Source organism: Neodiprion fabricii, chromosome 3, assembly GCF_021155785.1.
Source record: "Neodiprion fabricii isolate iyNeoFabr1 chromosome 3, iyNeoFabr1.1, whole genome shotgun sequence".
NCBI lineage: Eukaryota > Metazoa > Arthropoda > Insecta > Hymenoptera > Diprionidae > Neodiprion > Neodiprion fabricii.
Genome location: NC_060241.1, coordinates 21,255,121 through 21,276,452, shown reverse-complemented (window position 1 = coordinate 21,276,452; position 21,332 = coordinate 21,255,121). Strand labels below are relative to the sequence as shown.

General features: G+C 38.6%; 2 protein-coding genes across 5 annotated transcripts in view; both read left to right on the top strand.

Annotated features, from left to right (window-relative positions):
- The window catches only part of LOC124178732, a 132,964-nt gene extending 120,908 nt beyond the window's left edge, over window positions 1-12,056 (top strand). For 2 of the 3 annotated variants that reach the window (XM_046562302.1, XM_046562303.1), the window contains exons 165-187: window positions 814-1,134; window positions 1,311-1,583; window positions 1,672-1,863; window positions 1,969-2,322; window positions 2,404-2,616; window positions 2,869-3,066; window positions 3,191-3,385; window positions 3,468-3,836; window positions 3,992-4,219; window positions 4,403-4,594; window positions 4,711-4,923; window positions 5,171-5,353; window positions 5,799-6,386; window positions 6,475-7,425; window positions 7,783-8,151; window positions 8,318-8,518; window positions 8,767-9,015; window positions 9,118-9,306; window positions 9,634-9,875; window positions 9,965-10,235; window positions 10,671-10,909; window positions 10,996-11,179; window positions 11,284-12,056. In XM_046562302.1, coding sequence (XP_046418258.1) covers window positions 814-1,134; window positions 1,311-1,583; window positions 1,672-1,863; window positions 1,969-2,322; window positions 2,404-2,616; window positions 2,869-3,066; window positions 3,191-3,385; window positions 3,468-3,836; window positions 3,992-4,219; window positions 4,403-4,594; window positions 4,711-4,923; window positions 5,171-5,353; window positions 5,799-6,386; window positions 6,475-7,425; window positions 7,783-8,151; window positions 8,318-8,518; window positions 8,767-9,015; window positions 9,118-9,306; window positions 9,634-9,875; window positions 9,965-10,235; window positions 10,671-10,909; window positions 10,996-11,179; window positions 11,284-11,522 — 6,653 coding nt within the window. In that variant the 3' untranslated portion in view covers window positions 11,523-12,056. The remainder of the gene's footprint in view (window positions 1-813; window positions 1,135-1,310; window positions 1,584-1,671; window positions 1,864-1,968; window positions 2,323-2,403; window positions 2,617-2,868; window positions 3,067-3,190; window positions 3,386-3,467; window positions 3,837-3,991; window positions 4,220-4,402; window positions 4,595-4,710; window positions 4,924-5,170; window positions 5,354-5,798; window positions 6,387-6,474; window positions 7,426-7,782; window positions 8,152-8,317; window positions 8,519-8,766; window positions 9,016-9,117; window positions 9,307-9,633; window positions 9,876-9,964; window positions 10,236-10,670; window positions 10,910-10,995; window positions 11,180-11,283) is intronic. The other variant, XM_046562301.1, reaches the window with a different exon arrangement.
- A 4,363-nt stretch (window positions 12,057-16,419) lies between these two features.
- LOC124178737 (sodium- and chloride-dependent GABA transporter ine-like) overlaps window positions 16,420-21,332 on the top strand; it is a 33,346-nt gene continuing 28,433 nt past the window's right edge. Inside the window, exon 1 of one of the 2 annotated variants that reach the window (XM_046562321.1) lies at window positions 16,420-17,840. In XM_046562321.1, coding sequence (XP_046418277.1) covers window positions 17,077-17,840 — 764 coding nt within the window. In that variant the 5' untranslated portion in view covers window positions 16,420-17,076. The remainder of the gene's footprint in view (window positions 17,841-21,332) is intronic. The other variant, XM_046562320.1, reaches the window with a different exon arrangement.

Here is a 21,332-nt window from a genome sequence, read left to right as displayed (position 1 = left end):
GTCATACATGAGGTTGAATGGTCAGACAAAATCTGAATATTGACTGTCTGAATCAAAAGTTAGGAGAAGAGAAAAAAAAACTGTTGAAAAAATCTGCAACATTTTTATTGGCGCCAATTACAATGAATATGAAAGAAAGAATATCCATACTATAATAATAGACATGAATCTGAGCAAATTCAAATAACACTAGCTAAGATATTGTTTTGCTCGCTGATCTTGCTGTATAATTATTGTGGTGGGTATTTCTGTACGCACTTGCAAGGTATTAAATTCACATATTCTGCTGGCACAAAAATATCGTAAATACTACGTAAAAGTAAGAGAGTAAATAGCATTGCTTGAGTAGGCGAAACATACTTTTTCCAACTATCAGCATAGTGGCAATTCTTTTCCATCTGACTTCGAGTCATATTAGCTGACATTCAAAACGTTCGCAACATATATTCAACACTCCTCCGTACGGAGACCGTTATTATAGAGCAATTGAAGTCTACAAAATCAAATAATTTTTAAATATCTGTTCTTTTTTTAAATTTCAATCTTATCGACAGTCACATTTGCATACACAATTCTATTCATCTTGTTTATGAAATCAGTCAATCATAGACAGGTTTGCTGAATTATTTTATGATTTATCATATTTATAGAAGGTCTCTTCCTCAACCTTCTTTCTCCGAAAGTTTGGATAATTTTTGATTTTTAGTAATACTGAACCCTGTCTTTTAAATGTATCATATGAAACTTGTCATGAATTGAGTTTTACTCACTTCTTTAAGCATCATTCATACATGTGCTGCATAAAACTTACAGATTCCAGAGAAAAAGATCCATGCAATCCTTCACCATGTGGACCAAATGCCATCTGCCAGAGGCAAGGAATCACAGTTTCGTGCGTATGCCCACCAAGTTTGTTGGGTGATCCGTTTAGTGTCAGTGGCTGTAAGCCTGAATGCGTATTGAGCTCTGATTGCCCTGGAGATAAAGCTTGTATTAGCACAAAATGTGTTAATCCTTGTTTACAAGGTATTTGCGGATTTGGAGCCGAGTGCAAGGTCATCAATCACAGTCCACTGTGCAGTTGTCCCCAACCAAAAGTTGGCAATCCATTTGTTGAATGTTACGAAATCAAAGGTGAGTTTCAAGCGAGATTAGGAATGAGACCACTAAATTGATGCATCCAAGATCTACCTTGGATCAGTGCTAAAATAATGAAAACTATTGCCTGCTTGATGACAGTTTCACTGAAATTTCAATACTCTTTTTTATCTCAGAATAAGAAAGTATGTTGTTTCTTCAATTTCCATTAGAAACCGATCCGTGTAATCCATCTCCATGCAATGCCAACGGAGAATGCCGTGTAAGAAACGGAGCTGCCGTGTGCATATATCCAGAATGTGTTATCAATCAAGATTGTCCACGAAACAGAGCTTGTTACTCTCAGAAATGTAGAGATCCATGCATAGGAAGTTGCGGTATTAATTCGTTCTGCCAGACCGTAAATCATGCAGCTATCTGTTCATGCCCAAGTGGTTATATAGGAGACCCTCAAATACAATGTAGACCTCTCATGATTACTGAAGGTAATATCGTTTTAAATATGATTACATTATTGCTTATCAATTTGGTCGGCTAATGAAACGTTTTTACCACCTTGATTATCTTGCTCAGATGTTCCAAAACCCGAATGTACCAACAACGAAGATTGTGCAAATGACAAAGCCTGCATAGAACAGCGATGTATCAATCCTTGCAGCTTGAATTCGTGTGGCCAGAATAGCGTTTGCCATGTTCAATTGCACAGAGCAATTTGTGTGTGCAATGATGGTTTCACTGGCAATCCGCAACAGAATTGTTATGAACGTGAGTAAAAAATAGCTTATTTCTCACCATCTAATTAATTGTAATAACTGAATTTTAGTATTTATGAATGTTTAAATTTTGACAAAATAATTGTTTCTCATATAGTTGGATGCCGTAACGATGACGAGTGTTCACTTAGTCAAACGTGTTACAACAAAGAATGTATCGACGCATGTCTGATCACACAGTGCGGCTCAAATGCCATGTGTCGTTCGAATGGTTATCATAAAGCTCATTGCTATTGCCCTGATGGATACATCGGTGATGCTTATCAAATATGTGAGAGACCTGAATGTACAGTGGACAGCGACTGTGCGTTATTCTTAGCTTGCCGCAATACGAAATGTGTAGATCCATGCGATTGCTCGTCGTCAGCTCAATGCTCTGTCTTCAACCATCAACCAACATGTAGATGTCCACCCGGATACATTGGTGATCCCTACAAATCCTGCACACTAGGTAATATAAATATCGATTTTATTTATGGTGACAATAGTTTACAACGATAAAGACGGAGATTGTATAAACTCTGTTTTGCAGAACCAATATTCCCAGCACCAGAATGTACCATGGATGCAAATTGTGCCAGTAGACTGGCGTGCTTCAGTGGAACGTGTAAAAATCCATGTGACCAATCGCATCACTGTGGCACCAACGCTAAGTGCACTGTCATCGACACATTACCTATGAGGACAATGGTTTGCGAATGTTTACCAAACTTCATCGGCGATGCACATGTTGCCTGTACACCAGGTATTTACTGCATCCACAAATGGAGAATTTTTTATCAGTATCATTTCATACTAAATATTGCAATTATATTGTTTCAGATTACTAACATCAGCATGCTTGTAATATATCCTGTAAATTTTGTAGTATATGTATAATACAACCAATTCTGTTTCACTTGCTTTCTTTTCGGTGCAGCATCATTTTTCATTTGCATCTGTTGTCGAATTATTTAAAATACGTGTTTATAATTTTATTTCAAATTTCAATTTTTAGTTGACAAAGCTATCGAACTTGGCTGTAAATCTGATTCGGATTGTAGTCCAAATACAGCATGTTTGAATCGTCAATGTATTGATCCATGCACTACGAGACCCTGTGCAGCCTCAGCTGAATGTCACGTGGATAATCATAGGCACACGTGCCAGTGTCCAACGGACTTTACAGGCAACCCACTATCATACTGTTACAGAGGTAAGTAATCCAAATATATTGATAATTCGTAATCATGTACTTATTATCACAAATCTTGCTAATTAAGTTTTATCACGTTTCGACACAATTTTCATCCCACAATTAATAATATCCTTGATTATAGAAAACGAAGCTTTACCAGAGTGCATATCAGACCTAGAATGTTCTATAAGCCAGGCATGTCTGAACAAGCGTTGTCAAGATCCATGCTTGGGTAATTCTTGTGGTTTGAATGCAAAATGTGTCACCATAAATCATCACCCAACATGTAATTGTGAGCAAGGATTTGCTGGAGACCCGCAAGTTCAATGCTTTAGGCGTAAGTTTTGATGCAGTGAGAAATGAATTTTGATGAGTTTGATAATATTTTGCATCCACAAATATACTTCTTGTATTCACAGCGGAGTGTAGAACGGATAATGATTGCCCAGTGGATAAGGCCTGCAGAAATGCGAATTGTGTTAATCCTTGCTCAAACGAAGAAATACTGTGCGGTCGTGGAGCACAATGCACTGTTTTCTCTCACAGAGCTCAGTGCAGCTGCCCGTCAGGAACTCAAGGAAATCCACAAGTAGCCTGTGTTACAGGAATTTGCCAGTATAATGAAGATTGTGGGGATCACGAAGCGTGCGACAGATTAAACAGAGTTTGCAGACCCGTTTGTGATTCTGAAACTTGCGCAGAAACTGCAACGTGTCTTGCAAGAGATCATCAACCAAAGTGCGTCTGTGCACCCGGAACAGTAGGAAACCCATATATAGAATGCACAGGTCAGTTGTAGGCATGTTTTGTAGAATGACGCAGATGTTATCATGAATGAATAGTGTAGCTACCGAGGCTCTTCAGATTCATTTTAACTTTGCTACAGCCAATCATTAGCATTTATAAAAAAAACTTATATTTAAAAATATGCTACAAATTTTAGGAGAACCTAAAGAGCCGAACGGAATTCGTCCACAATGTACAGAAGACGCTGAATGTCGTTCAGGGTTGGCATGTATCAATGCAAGATGTCAAGACCCATGCGCTTCTAGTAATATGTGCAGTAATGATCAACAATGCAGAGTATTAGACACATTACCACTGCGCACGATGATATGTCAATGCCCAACAGATACAGTCACTGATGATAATGGCAATTGCAAGAAGATTCGTAAGTATTCAACATATTGGTCTTTGTAAAAATAATTATAGAAGTTTGCCCATCGTCTGTGGATTATATTCGTTTGAAAAGTTTATTAACATAAGTAGAAACCAAACAAGTGAAAGATTTATTGAATTTATTTAAGTTGATTTCATGTGTGAATAATGCGGGAAAATATTATTATTCATTTAGCAGTGAACGACGTTCAATGTCGTTCCGACCGAGAATGTAGTGATCCGGAAAAATGCGACAGCGGAAGATGCGTCGAAGCTTGCCGCTTGAATCAATGTGGAATCAATGCTCTATGCAAATCGGTATCGCACAATGCACTCTGCTCATGTGCTCCAGGATACACTGGAAATGCGCACTTCGAGTGTACGAATGGTGAGTAATATTTGAATCTCGTTTCAAATTCATAACTAATTGATCATGTAAGAAATAAAAATACAATTAATTCAAATGGTCACACACAATAAACTGAAAAAAATTCAACTCCTCAGAAGGTAGAGAACCAATGCCAGGAATACAACCAGAGTGTTATGCCAATGACGAATGTGCGACTGACAAACAGTGCATTAATTATCTTTGCGTAAATCCGTGCGTTGCTGGTGACCCTTGTGGAAGAAACTCTTTGTGCCATGTAGACAAGCATAATCCAGTATGCAGATGTCCAAATAATTACATGGGCGATCCTAAAACGGAGTGTATACCACGTAAGAAAATATTTCATTTAATCATGTACAAATAATCAGATAAGCAATTTGCAAACTATTTTACTATATTTATTTATTTATTTATTTAATATTTCCACGAGTCGAGCCTTTTTACATAAAAATGACAATAAGTAAAAAAAAAAAAAATCCTGGATTGGCCAGAATACATTATTCTTTTTCGTAGTTTTTTTTTTATTTTATTTTTTTTATATATATATTACTTTCATTATTTGTATTCTGTCCTCAGCTTCACTTGTCGTTGGCTGTGTATCGAACAGCGAGTGTGCTGGTACTGAAGCATGTGTCAATGGCTTGTGCACCAGCCCTTGTAACTGTGGACCAAATGCTAAGTGTACCGTCAGCAATCATTACCCATCTTGTGTTTGTGCTCCTGGATATTCTGGAAACCCACAGCTCAGATGTACTAAAGGTAAGATATTGACCTATGCAATTATCACTCAATTTAGTATACACGACTTATATGCAAGTGACAGTTTGAAAAGTGGCCGAAGATTGATTCAAGTTATGAGAACTTTAGAAAAGTAAACTTTATAGAGTTCGATGAGCATAATAGGAACTAGACTCAAAGCTGCACAATGAAAAAATTTATTAGTGCTTGCATAAGCTTCTAAACAAAACTGTTTATCACGAAACACTGAATTTGGTCCTCAAAGATATGTGCCAGACTCCATAAAATTTTATTCTGAAAAGACATAATTTCAATTCTCCTTCATCCACTTTTTTATCTTGTAATAGATAAGTGAACACAGTTAATCAATTTTTAAAGAGAAGCAATGGTGATTTACTATACGTATAACCGATTTGTTTGTAGAGTAGGTCAATTCATAATGACAATGACATTTTTTCGTGTTTAGTGGAATGCGAAACGAACAATGACTGCAGTTATACAGACACCTGCTACAACGGTCAATGCGTGAGCCCATGTATAATTGAAAACAATTGCGCTATTAACGCTGAGTGCTACGGTCAGAATCATCAAGCGTCATGCCGATGCGGTGTTGGATTTTATGGAAATCCCGAAGTACTGTGCGAGAGACCAGAGTGCCACAGTGATTTTGACTGTCCTCATAATCTCGCTTGTCAAAATATGCGTTGCATAAATCCTTGCCTCGATCGGTCACCTTGTGCACAAAACGCCATATGCTATGTACAGAATCATGCAGCTGCATGTCGATGTCCCGAATATGCACCTAGTGGAAATCCATTCTCGTATTGTGAAAAACGGACCGTGATTGCTAACAACACTCTAGAGTGCGAGAAGGATATTGATTGTCCCAGCAAGTTAGCTTGTATCAAAAATAGCTGTCAGAATCCGTGCGCAATTATTAGACCATGCATGGAAAATGCCCGTTGTGATGTCTTGGATACCACTCCAGTAAGAACTATGACCTGCACTTGCCCTGAAGGATGGATCACAGATTCAGATGGAATATGCAGACCTGGCAAGTTCTTTTACAACTCATTTTTCAAATTCCGTGTTACTAATCAAATTCACATCACGAAATTAATAAACCTGGTTTCATATTGCAGTATTGTTGGTTTCGACTGCCAGCTGCACATCGGACGATGAGTGTCGACAAAGTGAGTCATGCATCAACAGACTATGCCGGGATCCATGTAATTGTGGCGCAAACGCAGTCTGCTACGTTAAAGACCACAAGCCTGTATGTTCCTGTGAACAGGGTTATCAAGGAAATCCAAATCTGGCTTGTCACTCAGTTGATTGCCAAGCAGATTCCGATTGCACAGATGACAAGTCTTGCGTAAACAACAATTGCGTGAATCCGTGCTTACTTTCGAATCCTTGTGCTATAAACGCTGAATGTTATGCTACCAACCATGTGACCAACTGTCGCTGTCGCAGCGGATATTATGGTAATCCGTTGGAGAGGTGCTTGGTGATTGGGTGTTACACCAACAGTGATTGCTCTGACGATCACGCGTGTATCAACATGCAATGTATTGACCCATGTCTTCGTGATAGACCTTGTTCGCCACGCGCAGAGTGCAGATCTCAAAACCATATACCAGTGTGCAGATGCCCGCCACAGTATAATGGAAACCCATACATCAATTGTCAGCCAATAGAAGAGCCCGAATGCCGACAAGACGGCGACTGTCCGACACAACTTGCATGCCTTAATCAAAAATGTCAAGATCCATGTCCCGTCATACACCCTTGTCAAGATCCATCCAAATGTGAAGTACTGTCCACTTTCCCTGTTCGCACAATGATATGCGTATGCCCAAGCGGATATGTCAGTAGTGGCAGTGGCACGTGTCAACCAACGGCACCTATCATAGCGATTGGAGAGTGTACGAGAGATACAGACTGTGCCACGGACAAGGCCTGCATTAACGCTGTATGTAGAGATCCTTGCAACTGCGGGGCATTTGCTATATGCCAAGTTGTTAATAATAAACCAATCTGCTCTTGCGAGGATGGATATGATGGGAATCCAGAAATACAGTGTGCACGAGGTAAAGAATTTTAGTACATAATTGTTCTTGCTTAATTTTTATAAATACGTTTATTTCTACATTCATCTTATGCAACGCAATATTGTCAAATTCTGAATTACTTTGTACCAAAGCTAGAAGCAACAGACCAAGTTGCTTTTTCTTCACCAAATGAAAGTTGTTATGATTTTATGTGTGGTTATGAATCACAACACACCGTTTATGATCACAATTTCGAGCAAATCAAGTATCACGTATGGCAACTCCATAAGCATAGTGTAGTAACGGAGCAGAACATGATTTTATTCATACTACGGCATATCAACTGTCATAAATAATTATCAGGAAATTTGATGACAAATAATAATCTTCTTCCAGTGCTTGGTTGTCAATCCGATGACGAGTGTATTGGAACTCACACCTGTATCCAGCATAACTGCATACCGGCATGTTCACCGGCATTGATTGATTGCGGAGAAGGAGCAGAGTGTCATGGTATAAACCATAAGGGTATTTGCGAGTGTCCGCCTGGCTTCGGTGGTAATCCAAGAGTCAGTTGTGGGCTGCTGGGCTGCAGAAGTAGTACTGACTGTCCAACCAACAAGGCGTGCATTAACAACAAGTGCGAAAATCCCTGCAACTTTGATGTGTGTAATAACCAGACTGACTGTAATGTTTACAACCATGCCATTGAATGTACCTGTCCGCCGGGTTACAGAGGAAACCCCAAATCTGGTTGCACCAAAGGTAATTTTTTTAACGAAAGTTGCAGATCATCTAATTATGTATTATAGGCTACCCCTAGATTCAAGCCTCAAGTATGTGACAAAGTAAATTAAAAGTTTGATGATTATTTTAGTTTATAATCAATATCTGAACGTTTACTTATAATGTTGAATTTTGTGACTTGCAGTCGTCGAAACATGTCTATCCGATTCCGACTGCCCATCACAGACAGCATGCTTTAGTGGAGAGTGCGTTAATCCTTGCATTAGGATCGAGCCATGTGGTATCAATGCCCAATGTACAGTACTCGATTCTAATCCAGTAAGGACAATGATTTGCGAATGCCTACCAGGATATCGGGGTAACGCTGTTGTTCACTGTGAAAAAGGTATTGTTTCCTGATTTGTAATGTTTATTGTTCATAAAGCTAAAATATTTGAGATTATGGCATACAGATTGTCTTAACAACAATGCACCGAACTCTGTGGCTTGTAATTATAGCACATCGCCAATGCTTGCAAACTAAGGATTCTTCACCGACACTTTATTTATTATACAAAGAGCATAAGAATGAATATATTTAGTGTGATCAAAATTTACAGCACCACGTGAAGTAACTGTTTCTCTTATTTCCAGAAAATATTTGTCCAATTGAACGTGGTCAAATTCGTAACAACAAAGGCGAATGCGTCTGTCAGCCAGACTTTGCCAAGAATGAAAACGAACTTTGCGTACCCTGCCGCGTCGAAGCTGGTATGAAAATCAACGAACAAGGTTATTGCGAGTGCGCTCTAGATAGAGGAATGGTGATAGATCAGTACGGGCATTGCATATGTGATACTAACCACGGATATTATCTAGATAGGAATGGAAACTGCATTGCAAGTATGTAAACTTACACCGGCATTACAATTATAGTTAATAACTATTCAGTGAGCATTTTCCCAAAGAATCTACCCATAATCCGATTGAATATATCGCTTTCAGGAGGAATATCAAAATGTATGCAGGACAATGATTGCGACGACGATAAATATTGTGAACAAATTACACATACGTGTCAAAACCCATGCAACAACAAAAACTGTGGCATCTATGCTCGTTGTAATGTGACGAAACATGAAGCTGAATGCGTCTGCATTAATGGCTACGTCAGAGACGCAAATGGGGACTGCAGTATGTTCATATTTGTTTCTTGCGTACTACCCAGAGAAAATGAGACAGGAGGCACAATTTGAACACGATTTCTGATAAAATATGCCAGCTTTTTTTTCATCACACATGTTAATACCAATTACCTCTGTAGCTTAGATCACTAAACCAATATTCAATAATTATTAGCGAACTCCATAAATAAGGTGTGCAAATTTCGGGAAGTCTTTATTGAAATTGGAAGTACTTTTGCTCTACGATCTTCGGTCTCTTTATTCTTTATATTAGCCTTGAAACGGTAAGATAGATAAATTCAGATGAGGTATATTTTTATTGTTGCATTTTTCGCAGTATATAACAGGACTACCAACTTCCGCACCGATTTCCCAGCATCAACAATAGTCAGGTGTCTCTCTGATGGAGTAGAAGTTCAAGTTCGAATGAATGATCGAGGCTTCAATGGAGTAATTTATGTCAAGGGATACAGTAAAGACGAACAGTGTCATCGTGTCATCTCTACACCACGAGATACTTTACCTCAATTAGAAGTATTCAAGGTTTCATTCGGTAATTGTGGACTGGTACACATCAACGTAAGTACATTCTGTTTGTTACTGTATAATTTGTGATTATAAAAAGAAATTTTACGCGCAATGCTCATTAAAAAATGTATTCGTTATAGGGCCAAGCTAGTTTTGTACTGGTTATTCAGAAGCATCCCAAACTTATGACTTCAATGGCACAAGCATACTATATCAAGTGCCTGTACCAAACCGGAGAACAAATTGTAACTCTTGGATTCAATGTTTCAATGCTGACCACCGCAGGCACAATTGCTAACACTGGACCTCCACCTATGTGTGTAATGAAAATCGTTTCTCAAAATGGCAATGAAATTAGCTCAGCTGAGATCGGAGATAATCTTATACTGCAAGTTGATGTAGAACCCCAAAGTAAGCACAAAAAACTGGCATACAGTTAATTTATTAAATTACAACTCTATATCACTCACAAATTAAAAACAAATTTCTTTACAAGGTATCCAGTAAACAGTTTATTAATTACGATTAATAACCCTTATCGTTTTATCAAATGATTAGCATTTCGTGTTAATTCATATTTGTGTATAAATAATTTAACAACCATATTTCTTAATCTGTATCGGACTAATTTTCAATCCTACAAAGACGAACTATACATGCACTACGTACACAAATGTATTAATTTTGCACTAATAGACAACTCTTCTGACCGAAAGATGAATTTATTTCGTGATCTGGTAGACGAAAACAAAAACGATATGCGAAACTTCACTAATCCATTGACTGGCAAAATAGGCCTTGAGTGAAATCACGTATTAGAAACAATAAATTATGCATGTATTTCAGCAATTTATGGTGGATTCGCTCGCAATTGCGTAGCTAAAACTAAGGAGGACAACATGGAAAATGAATACGTGGTAACAGATGAAAATGGTTGCGCAACCGATCCAACAATATTTGGCGAGTGGGTGCATGGCCCAGACGGTCGATCTTTATGGGCTAGTTTTAACGCCTTCAAATTCCCTAGTAGCGACAATATAAGATTCCAGTGTAATATTCGCGTATGCTTTGGAAAATGTCAACCGGTAATTTTCGAACCCTTATTTTGATTCTGTTCTTATACCCTTTTTAACAATGTATCGTTTTGTCAATTATCGCTTGTTATCGATAGGTGAATTGCCGAGGCTATAATGCATTTGGCAGACGACGCAGAGATGTGGAACCTGATCCAAACGACACTGCACTAAGTTTAGATGACGACTACGGACAACTTCGAGAAGAAATAATAATTCAATCAAATCTTATATTTACCGCTGAAAGAAAAGAAGAACGATTTACAGCAGATCCTGCCGAGGGTAAATTTACGAAGTTATAATTTATCGATTCTTCCGAAGTATTGTTCAAAATCGATTTCAGTAAGTCAATATTCACGAATTGATATATTTTTCATCATTTCCAGCTCCCTCAGCTCAGCGTGTAGAAGATATTTGCGTGTCTATGGTTGGATTCATCATTTCATTAGTGATTACTGCACTTTTGGCACTAGTCGCGGTAGCTATTGCTGTCTCCTGTTGGTTAATGGCGTATCGTCGTCAGCCAAAGACTGCAGGACCGTTGCCGCATCCCCCAGAATTTCCAAATCCGTTGTTCACTACAGATTCTGTAGCTGAACCATCTCCGGACTATCATTTGTCATAAGTCTGTAGAGATGAATAATTGTGTTAATATAGTTTAAATAGGGGTTGATAGAAAAAAATTACGACATTTCACGGAATACGTTACTGACCATTCGCGTCTTGGCCAGTGCTGCATTTCTCAATACATCTCCTCCAATGGCTAATTTTTCTTTTTTTTTTCTATGGGTTCAGTAATCAACGAAAATGTAAGATCGTAAAAAAAAAAAAAAAAAAATACAACCTAATTCTCTCATATTGTTCGAATAATGGGAGATTTAATTGGTATCTATGGTGATGGCCTATTCCATTAACTAGACTTACGTAAAACGACGTCATGTCTACCATTGAACTTTTCTACGCATTTCTTTCCTTCTTTTACCTTCAGCCATTGGAGGATTTGATTTATATAAATATCTATTTTTTAAATAAATATGAATAGTTTATTATTATAATAACTTTAATTAACTGTGAAGTCAAATGAATTAGTCTAATATAGATTTCTTACTTGTAATAGAAACGACTGTACATTTTATCTAATAAAATGCTAATAAAAATACTACTAATCTTGTAAATCATTACTTTCACAGCTTTCCATATAATTTGTGGAGTTCTGCTTATAATGTTTCGCATAAGCATATGTCTCACAAACTCAACATGTGCGCTATGGACTGGATTTTCGCAGGCGTGAAATTGACGCGATGGCAACTTTACGCACCAGCGCTTCGTCGTCGGCGGGAAAAGTCGCTCATGAAAATGGGTACCGGTGCAATGGCAAAATACCGCGCGTTGAAACCCAAGTGGTTAGATCAATGGATCTCAATTATATGTTTATTCGAAGAATTTAAAAATGTAGGATCTGTAATTGGAAGTGTGAAGAAATGGAGAAATTAAAAAAGTGAGACGAAGTCTAGCTGATGGCGTATTCGGACTGCGCGCAATCGATTCTCCTTGCAAAATTACGTCGATATCATGCATCAAAGAATTGATTTAAGTATTTTTCAAAATCGGCCAAGTTTCGACTAAAAAAATCCAAAACAGCTGATCTTGCTTTTTTGCGATTTTCAAAGCTCAGAAACTTTTCGTCTCAGAATCGTTTTGCAGGATTCTTGTTTTATTGATTGGATTTTCCGGAATGCGAAAAAGACATTAAAAAGAGCATGAGACCAACAGTAGAGGAATGACGAAGAAAATCTTTCGTTTTTCGGCAGTAACTGATACGTTGCGTGCAGCGTATTTCATAGAGCTTGTCTATGAGTTATATGAGTAGCTCTGTTCAAGATATACAGGTAAGAAAATAATCACATTCATTCTCATTATTCTAAAATCGTAATACGTGTAATGCCTTGAAATCAATCGAGTATTGAAATCTTTTTTATTATTGTTTATTGTTCAGAAGAAAGGCCTTGGCCACATCACAATATTATCAGTATGGACTATGTGGCAGTCCATTGTTGAAAATGCAACCGTCGGAAATGTATGCCCCTAAGACCGGATTACATTTATCGATGCCTTATTCCACGAGGAAATTAGCATCCTTGACGTTCTTGAAATAGATATTACAGCGATTAATACCCGAGACCTTGATGTTAGAGATGTCTTTAACCCTTTCCCGTGCTTTAACGAGTCTGACTCGGGATGAAGATTTTGACCCAAACATGAATACGACCAGCCAGGCTCGTGAACAGATAATCGGGCCAAACATAAACATCACGAGCCAGGCTCGTGGGCATAAACATGGTAATATAACGGTCGTAATGTCAGTTCCTATCGGTACGTCGCGAGAGTTAGTCACGAGTTACCATTGGGCCCGAGTTTTGTCGAATTAAATGGCACGGAAAGGGGTTAAGACCATTACTTTTGAGCGTTTTTGCGAAGCTCATTGCATGAATTTTTCCCGCGTTACCTCCCATTTTGTTACATATCTGCACCAGATATGGGGCACGATCACCTTGTTTATAACCATTGTTCCGGACCTTGTCTGACGGAACTCGGAGGGTGATTTGATCAATGCCTCTTAATTTACTCGGAGGAGAGTCGGAAGAATCCAAATTGTTTATAGTGAGGTGTGGTGTATAGTGTGTTCGTCGCGTCAGTTCGGATTGAAGAAGCGAAGACTGCTGATCTGGATCTGGCTATTGACTGGCGGCCACGTGGTCCGGTGAGATAATCGATGTTTAAAATCGTAAGTAGTATAGGCGTAGTTTTCAAATTTCATATTGTTAAGGTTTTGAATATTTTATGATTACTGTAATCACAATGGCTATGATATGAGTAAAAATGATTACAATTAAAAAAATTAGTGTTAGATTGACGACGATTTTACGGTTAGAACGTGATAACAGTGATTGCAAAATGACTACAGTAAGGGGTGACACAATTACTGCTTTAGTGACTAACCCCTTGACAAATTACGAATCTTGCGGAGACATTACGAGTGGTTCCAGATCAATTAATAGCACTTATCAGATTTTTCATATCTCCATTCGTTTGTTTAGCCGATGTATCAAATCGAATTCGGCCAGAGGTTGCATCGCGGAAAGTCCTTTATCGGGTTTTCTCGATTTATTCTAAAGCCACGCTGATGTAGTTAACAAAAATAATAGAACAATTGGGAGCAATTAAGGAGGAATCAAAGGCAAATGTCAATTCGTTTGAATAACCATCAGCTTGTTCCAAACACTTACTTGATCTTGGCACCATTTTACTGGGGCTCAAGTGCCCGAAACGCTTGTTTTTTTTGCGGGGAATTTTTTTGAAAATTATGTGAGAGCAAATAATAAAAGTTAGACTTAATAAAATAATAATAACAAAGTTAGTTAATAAAAGTTAGTAAATGAGTTTTGTTGGACACCAGATTAGATATAATTAGATTATGATTCTCAAGTTTACATTTTTTTTATGTGATAATGTATGGCATTCAGGTAAAAGGATAGGAATTCATTGGACATAATAGGTAATAAGCATTGAAAGCATCAATTTCACATCTTTTTTCAACGTGCATGGCACAAAAATTTGGGATAAAGTTCCGATCAATTTGCAATTACGTAATAAATTGGAAATTGGAATGCATCAATTATAAAACCATGTATCGCAAACTAAGTCCCCCCCCCTTTCAAACTACATATGTGGTTTATGGTAACTCCTTATTATAATACATCTGGAACTTGAATACAGCGAAAAAAGTGAAACAGAAAAGATTAACGATGATGCTGCGTGTAAAAATGCTAGAAAGGTTTTAGGCGGGAGATATAAAAATGCACTTAGCTAACGAGTACAGTATCACCCTGGTCTATACGCATGGATGAATTGGGTGCTGGTGGAAGAAGCGGGGAAATATTCGTTTAAATCCGGTCTCGATTGTATGCGTTTAGGAAGATTCTACTGTACTCAAGGACCGTTATTGGATAGTAACCACAACTAAAATTTTCTTTCGGCGTGATGTCAATATGCAATTGGTAGCATAAATTCAAGTGACATACCGTGTGCGCTCAATTACAAGAATTTTGGGATAGGCACACTTATAAATGTTATAAAAGGATTCATGATGAAATTCGTATAGGTGTACAATTTATTGAAATGGCAAAGTTATCTGCAGTACACGCATATGATATCTTTTGCGACACAGCGATATGTGATTATATCTATCGAACACAAACGCTGCGGCACGCAACAGTGGAATTATTTGCGGTGACGATCGAGTATACTTTACTCCGAGAGTTAACAAATAATAATCCCACCACATGGCTGAATTCCTTTTGGATTTAAGTCGATATTTCACGGCTAGTATACACGGAATCCCAAAGATGGTAAAGTGATCAAAACTTATCAAAAAAAAAACAGAAAAACATTTTAAAAATCAGTTCTTGTGAGTTTTGAACTTGAAAATCAAATTTTCGGGTATTTTAACTATTGTATTTGTGATCAGCAAGTCAAAATAAATGGTTATACTAAATTACAAATTGATCGGAGGTATGAGCTTTCCGGAACTTTATCAGAGTTTTCTTTGAAAATGCAAAATAAAGGAAATACTGGAATTTCAAATCAAAGTACAAATATCGATATTTCGTTCAATTCGGTTCAAAATTTTTAAAAATCTAGTAGATTCGCTCGACTGCACCGTACGATGGTTCGTTTTATTTAGAATACAATTTCCTACAAAGTTACTGAAATTGATCGTGTTTATTTTCAGTTGTCAATTCAATATTGCTACTTATTAAACACAATCAATATCGGTGCAATGTTGTGAAATGAATAATTCAACGATGGCGACACGATAAAAAAAAACCATTTCCGTAACTGTGTAGATAATAGTCTTCTGAATTAAACGAGTTATCGTAGAGTAAAATCGATATGATTTGCTAAATTTCTTCGCCGTAATGAAGCGATTTGAAACGGAGCATCAATCAACAGATTTTCGTTCGCAGTTTCAGTACTTTCAAAAACTTCTATCTCGATACAAGCGTGCTAGTATAAAAATTTAAAATATTCTCAAAATAACAACACCGACGTCTCGCCAACCGAACGAAATTTCCGTACACACCCAGTAGATACGAAGTTGATACGAAGCACATGTGCATATGCGTAGAATCATACAAGTGTTTCCGAGCGAGCTGCGAGTACCTGTTGCTTGGTGGCGTTAACCGGGAGGCAATGTGAGTAAGGTGACGCGGAGGGTACGAGGAGGCGGCAGCCAGCGACTTCGGAGAAGTCGAAGAAGACGAGGTGTTCAACCGCTACTCGTAGAGCTGGCGCGGAGTGAGGTAAGGAAGAAGCGTTGGGGCCCGTCGATCGCACGCAGATATGCATGCATGCCCGCTTCTGTAACATGTAGGAAAGGGAACTACGCAACTGGTGAATATTGTATTTATTAGTTAGGCGCGGTTGGCGCACGGCGGCGGCCTCGTCGCCTCTGCTGATTGCTACGATCGCGTCCGTCTCTTCGCCGGGACGAGGAAACGGTGCCGCAGGCGCGCTTTATAATATCATTATCTTGCTCCGGATTGCACGGGAAACGGAGGGAGAAGAACGCGACGCTCTCCTCCGTCATTCATTGTCTGCCAGTCAGTCAGTCAGTCAGTCAGTCAGTCAGTCAGTTGGACGGACGACTACCGGGTGGTTGGTTGACGGTCCGTTGGTGATTCCCATCAGGTCGACAGGTGTAGGCGGGCATACACGTGAGTGTTGGTGAGTGCTGTAACGGGCGTAATGATGTCTTTTACACCATTGAGAGCCATGACTCAAGCGATCGACGCTCCGCATCGCCGCGTATTGTGACGACGAGCCTGCTTCATTCGGCACTAGATCGACAGCGGCAATCTCGATATCGAGAAAAAATATACGATCTTTCACTTGTATGGAATATTATTGCCATGTGTTCGAATATTCGATAGTGTCGAGAGATTGGTCAAACGCAGGCTACTGCGAGACGTCGTATACGTAACACCGCGCTGATACTTCTGATAAACGAGATTGTAGTTTTTTGTTTTTTTTTCCGTTTACTCGTCGAGATAAATATATCGTCTTACACCGGAACCGACATAGATTGCTAATTTCGTGTTGAAATGAAAGACTGAGAAATGGAGTCCTCGAATTCGAACGGTAACGGGGCAACGATGATCAGCGACAACAAAGCCAGTCTTCTCAAGCAACACGCCAACAACAACCGGCTGAATGTGATCGGTAAACAAAACAACATGCGAAAGATGAGCACTATGCCGGAAGAGGACGGTTCAGACGCTGACCCAGACGCCGTGAGTCTGCAGCCGATCCACCAGCATCAGCAAGATCCGGACTCGGACTCGCCGAGCGAAGGAAGAGAAAGAGGTCGCCTCCTCAGCTCTGGAAGTCGCAAAATAATGGTCACACCGGCGAGCATGTCGAGCATAGCTTCGACGAACAACGGCATAAAGCGATCGAGCAGTGGGAACAGCTCGATTGACAGCGTTCACGACGCCAAGCAACCCGCGAGAATTCCGCAATCGCGTCTTGCCGCCTTGGAGGCTGAGCCCCGTTTGTATCGGGACGGTTCAACGCACGGCGCCGGGGGTCGAATAACCCGAGGAATCGAACTCCATGGCAGCCGGCATCGCTATCCGAGCATGCGATCCCTCAAATCCACGGCCGCCGATGACCATCATCAGCACAATCATCACCCGGCTACCAGCTGGGCCTCGATAATTTTCTCCGACGCCGCGAGTCAGTCGGGAAAACCATTCCCAGACTCCGTTTCCATACGATCCCTTGCTTCCATAGGTATGGGATCTTCCGACGGTCGTAAGCTAACTATCCGCAGGGTACCTACTTCCCCGTCTGAACTACTCAACATGGTACATCCTCCAACGTAAGTGAAAACATGTTCGCCTATGATACATTTTTTTAATTTACCTCATATTGATGTGTACCGAAAATTAGGTTTACCGGCATCCCGTGTTTGAAAAAAGCTGTTTGTCTGATCGTCTATTAATCTCGGTTTTCACCGTTTTCGCACTCGCTGAATTCTAATATGACATCAGAACTTCAACATTCAAAGTAACGGATCTGAATTGGCGGACTGAACTTCAGAAAACGTCGCCGCGGATTCTTGAGACAATTGATGTGTGATGTTTTTAAGGCCACTGAGTTCAAATATTATATCGAAATTTCTGCAACGTCCACAACTCGTAGGAGGTACCCTTTTCGATAAGAATTCTACTGTTCTTATAAATCTCCCTGAATTTATTCTCCCTGGACAAAAATTTTGATCCGATATATTGATCCATCATTTTGCATTTTGAAATTCTCATGTCATATTCGGATTCAGCGACCTCGAGAACCCAGGTGTACGAATTTCTGCGAAGATCGTTATTCGATGATTATTGCGGTTGCTAAATTCGAATGTGATCGCAGAATTTAAAAATTCTTGTATTATATTTGAATTCATCGACTTCGAAAACTGCAGGCAGGATTTTTTTTTTTAAGAATATGGCAAGAGCACAAATTGTTTTATCTAAATGCGTAGATACGCGCGGTAAATACTGGTGACACGGCTCTGTTTTTTTGCGTGCATATGCGTCACAGACGGCGAAGGGGTTAAGGAAAAAATACATCCAGGATAAGTAAAAGATAACTGGTCCACCGACTCTTAATCTTGAAATAAATATAAAAACATCGGATCAACATATTCTTGACATATGAATAAAGCTAACTTACTGGAGAAGATCGTTGTATCGTGTGTGCAAATCAAGGGCTGAAACAATTTGATTCGTTTAACCCGTTCAATTAGCATTAATAATTAAATGGAATTAACGTAAATACCTACTTATTTGTATGCACAATGCGTACCGCTGCACTGCATAACCGTACTATTATCTTAGCGGTGTTAATTGTCGAGCAAACTAGCGAAAGCCTCCGTCTAAAGTCGAAACATGCTATTTTGCGGCCTGATTCTAAAGCTGAGGGGAATCCGACATTCGACAGCTTAAGCATACGCAGCATATCAAAGTTTATCTCTGAATTCCATACGCTGTATAGTTCTACGTTACAGGTATTACGGTGAATAAAATTCAGAACAAATAAATTCCAATAGGCTTTTTAAAGAGCTGATCAATGTTGGCTCGCCCCAAACTCTTGACATCAATTGCAAAAATGCAAACGTTATTCCATAGGTACCTTATTATTCTTTGCATCATCTATGGCTTGCTAATTCTCACAATCAGAGACGTCGTCACGTGTATGACCGAGTTTTCGGGGATCCATAGACGTCGGTGTTGCCAAGTAATTTAATAGTTTGTGCAGACATAATATACGAATGCATTTAATTTCACAAAAATACCGACTGAAATTGTGCAACCAATTTTCTTATAAATTTTTCCGCTCTTCAGCCAAGCATCCATTTTTTGGGAACGTGGAAAACTCAGATCTACTACAAATTTCTACTGAGATGATGATAAAAGTTTTACATGCATTCTAAGGTCCTCAAATTTCAATTTCATATCTTTTTTCTCAGACGAACAATGTTACGATAGTCCATCTTATTGTTAGTCAACGGCATTAGCGTAAGTGGGGATTCTTATTTTGATTTTATCAAGATTTTGAGTGGGAACGTATAAAACTACATTTTCGTAAACCAATTCTCTTACTTGTATTGATTCTCGACGACGAAGATTCTTACTTACTGATTCTTTCTCGTTTTTCTTTTTGAGCATCTAATGAACTTTATTCTTACATCGGTCATGCGGTATTATACATAATGCGAGCATAAGTTCGACTATAGATCACATCAGTTGCTAACTTTTTGTCAGAATCCTTCGCTTTGTCATGGTAATTCATGCTTATTTCGTACAACTTGCTGCTGTCTTTCTGACTCGTGTCAAATTAGCAAGACTAGCTCGTGAGCTCGCACGTGAGCAATGTTTAAAACAGCCAAACATTTAATCGTCTCTCTTCAAACTGTAGATCAAAACAAATAAAAAATTTGATTCTTAATTGACATTTATTTTTGATCATCCTTTTGGAATTCCGTGAGTGAACATATTTTCAATCCAAATTAATATCTCGCAAATCGAACATCGCATTCGATTTCACAAAATAGAGCATGGTATAAAAATGTGCGGCAATTGTTCGGTACTCGGTGGAGTTTAAATAGTTGACGTATAAACTTCTTTCCCGCATTGCAAGACCAAATAATGATTGGTTAATTTTTCGAATGTTGATTATATATTGTGATACGTATTAGTGATTCGGCGTATTGCCATTACAAATTGAGTGTTCATTATATTGGAATTAAGAGTTTTAAACTTCTTTGCATGTGATAATTTTAGAATCAATACCCTCGTGTTGACTCGTGTATATAATTATACTTTGTATTTGTACAGTCTGGTGGATTATTTGAAGTAATTTTCTCTGGTTACCTTCGTACTTCTGCAATAGTTATATGAGAGAGCAAGAATAGGTTAGTTATAATAACTTTCAGTATCGGGAAAAATCATTATTTTCATTGACAAGGTATCTAGTGAAATTTAGAGTGAGTAAAGCATTTGAAAATAAGTGAAATTGAAACAAACAATAAAAATTTAATAAAAAAGAGTACGTTCGCCAATTAGACTGGCGGTAATAATAGCCATTAGTGGAGAAGAAAGCAAGTATCACAGAAGCATTACAGTTTTTGAAACTGCTGAGGCCAGTCAGAAGTACCTAAACTTAGAGTACCTTGGCACATCGTCTTCGGGATATAGTCATACGGAAGAAGAAGAATTGATCCTCTCGGTACATCGAATACGCAGTTTGCCAAAGTATTTTTATGCCAATCAAGCTATACTTCAGTAAATAGTTCAATTATGACAGCTGTATACAGATGAATCAACATCTTAGTCGTGACACTCTGTTCATCATGTGACGCGGCATTTACTTGTGTCCATGTTTTGTCAGTAACCAAATATTCTGACGATTCTATTAAAAATCCAACCAACTTTTGATTTCAGCACCGATGGTGATGAGATTATCTATTAGAACTCAAATACTTGAATAATGCTAAAACTGACTTGAGAGTATAAAATACTTGTTACCTTGTTGTAGACCCAACGGTGTAGAAAACTTCTTGAACCTGCATCTTTCTCATCTCCCGTCTGTCGGAACAGATACGGTTGAACTTACTACCTGTTTGGAACGGTAGCAAATGTACAAAATATTGTAGTTCTTCTTTGATTGAAACATTTGATATATACTTCATTAATTTTTCCATCGAACAACAGTGTTCATTTCATAATTGCTAGGCAGTTAAACAAAGTTACTGCAATCCTATCGAGGGTATTCACTCCCTGCAGAATCATGTTTGCGAACTTGAACCGACGCAAAA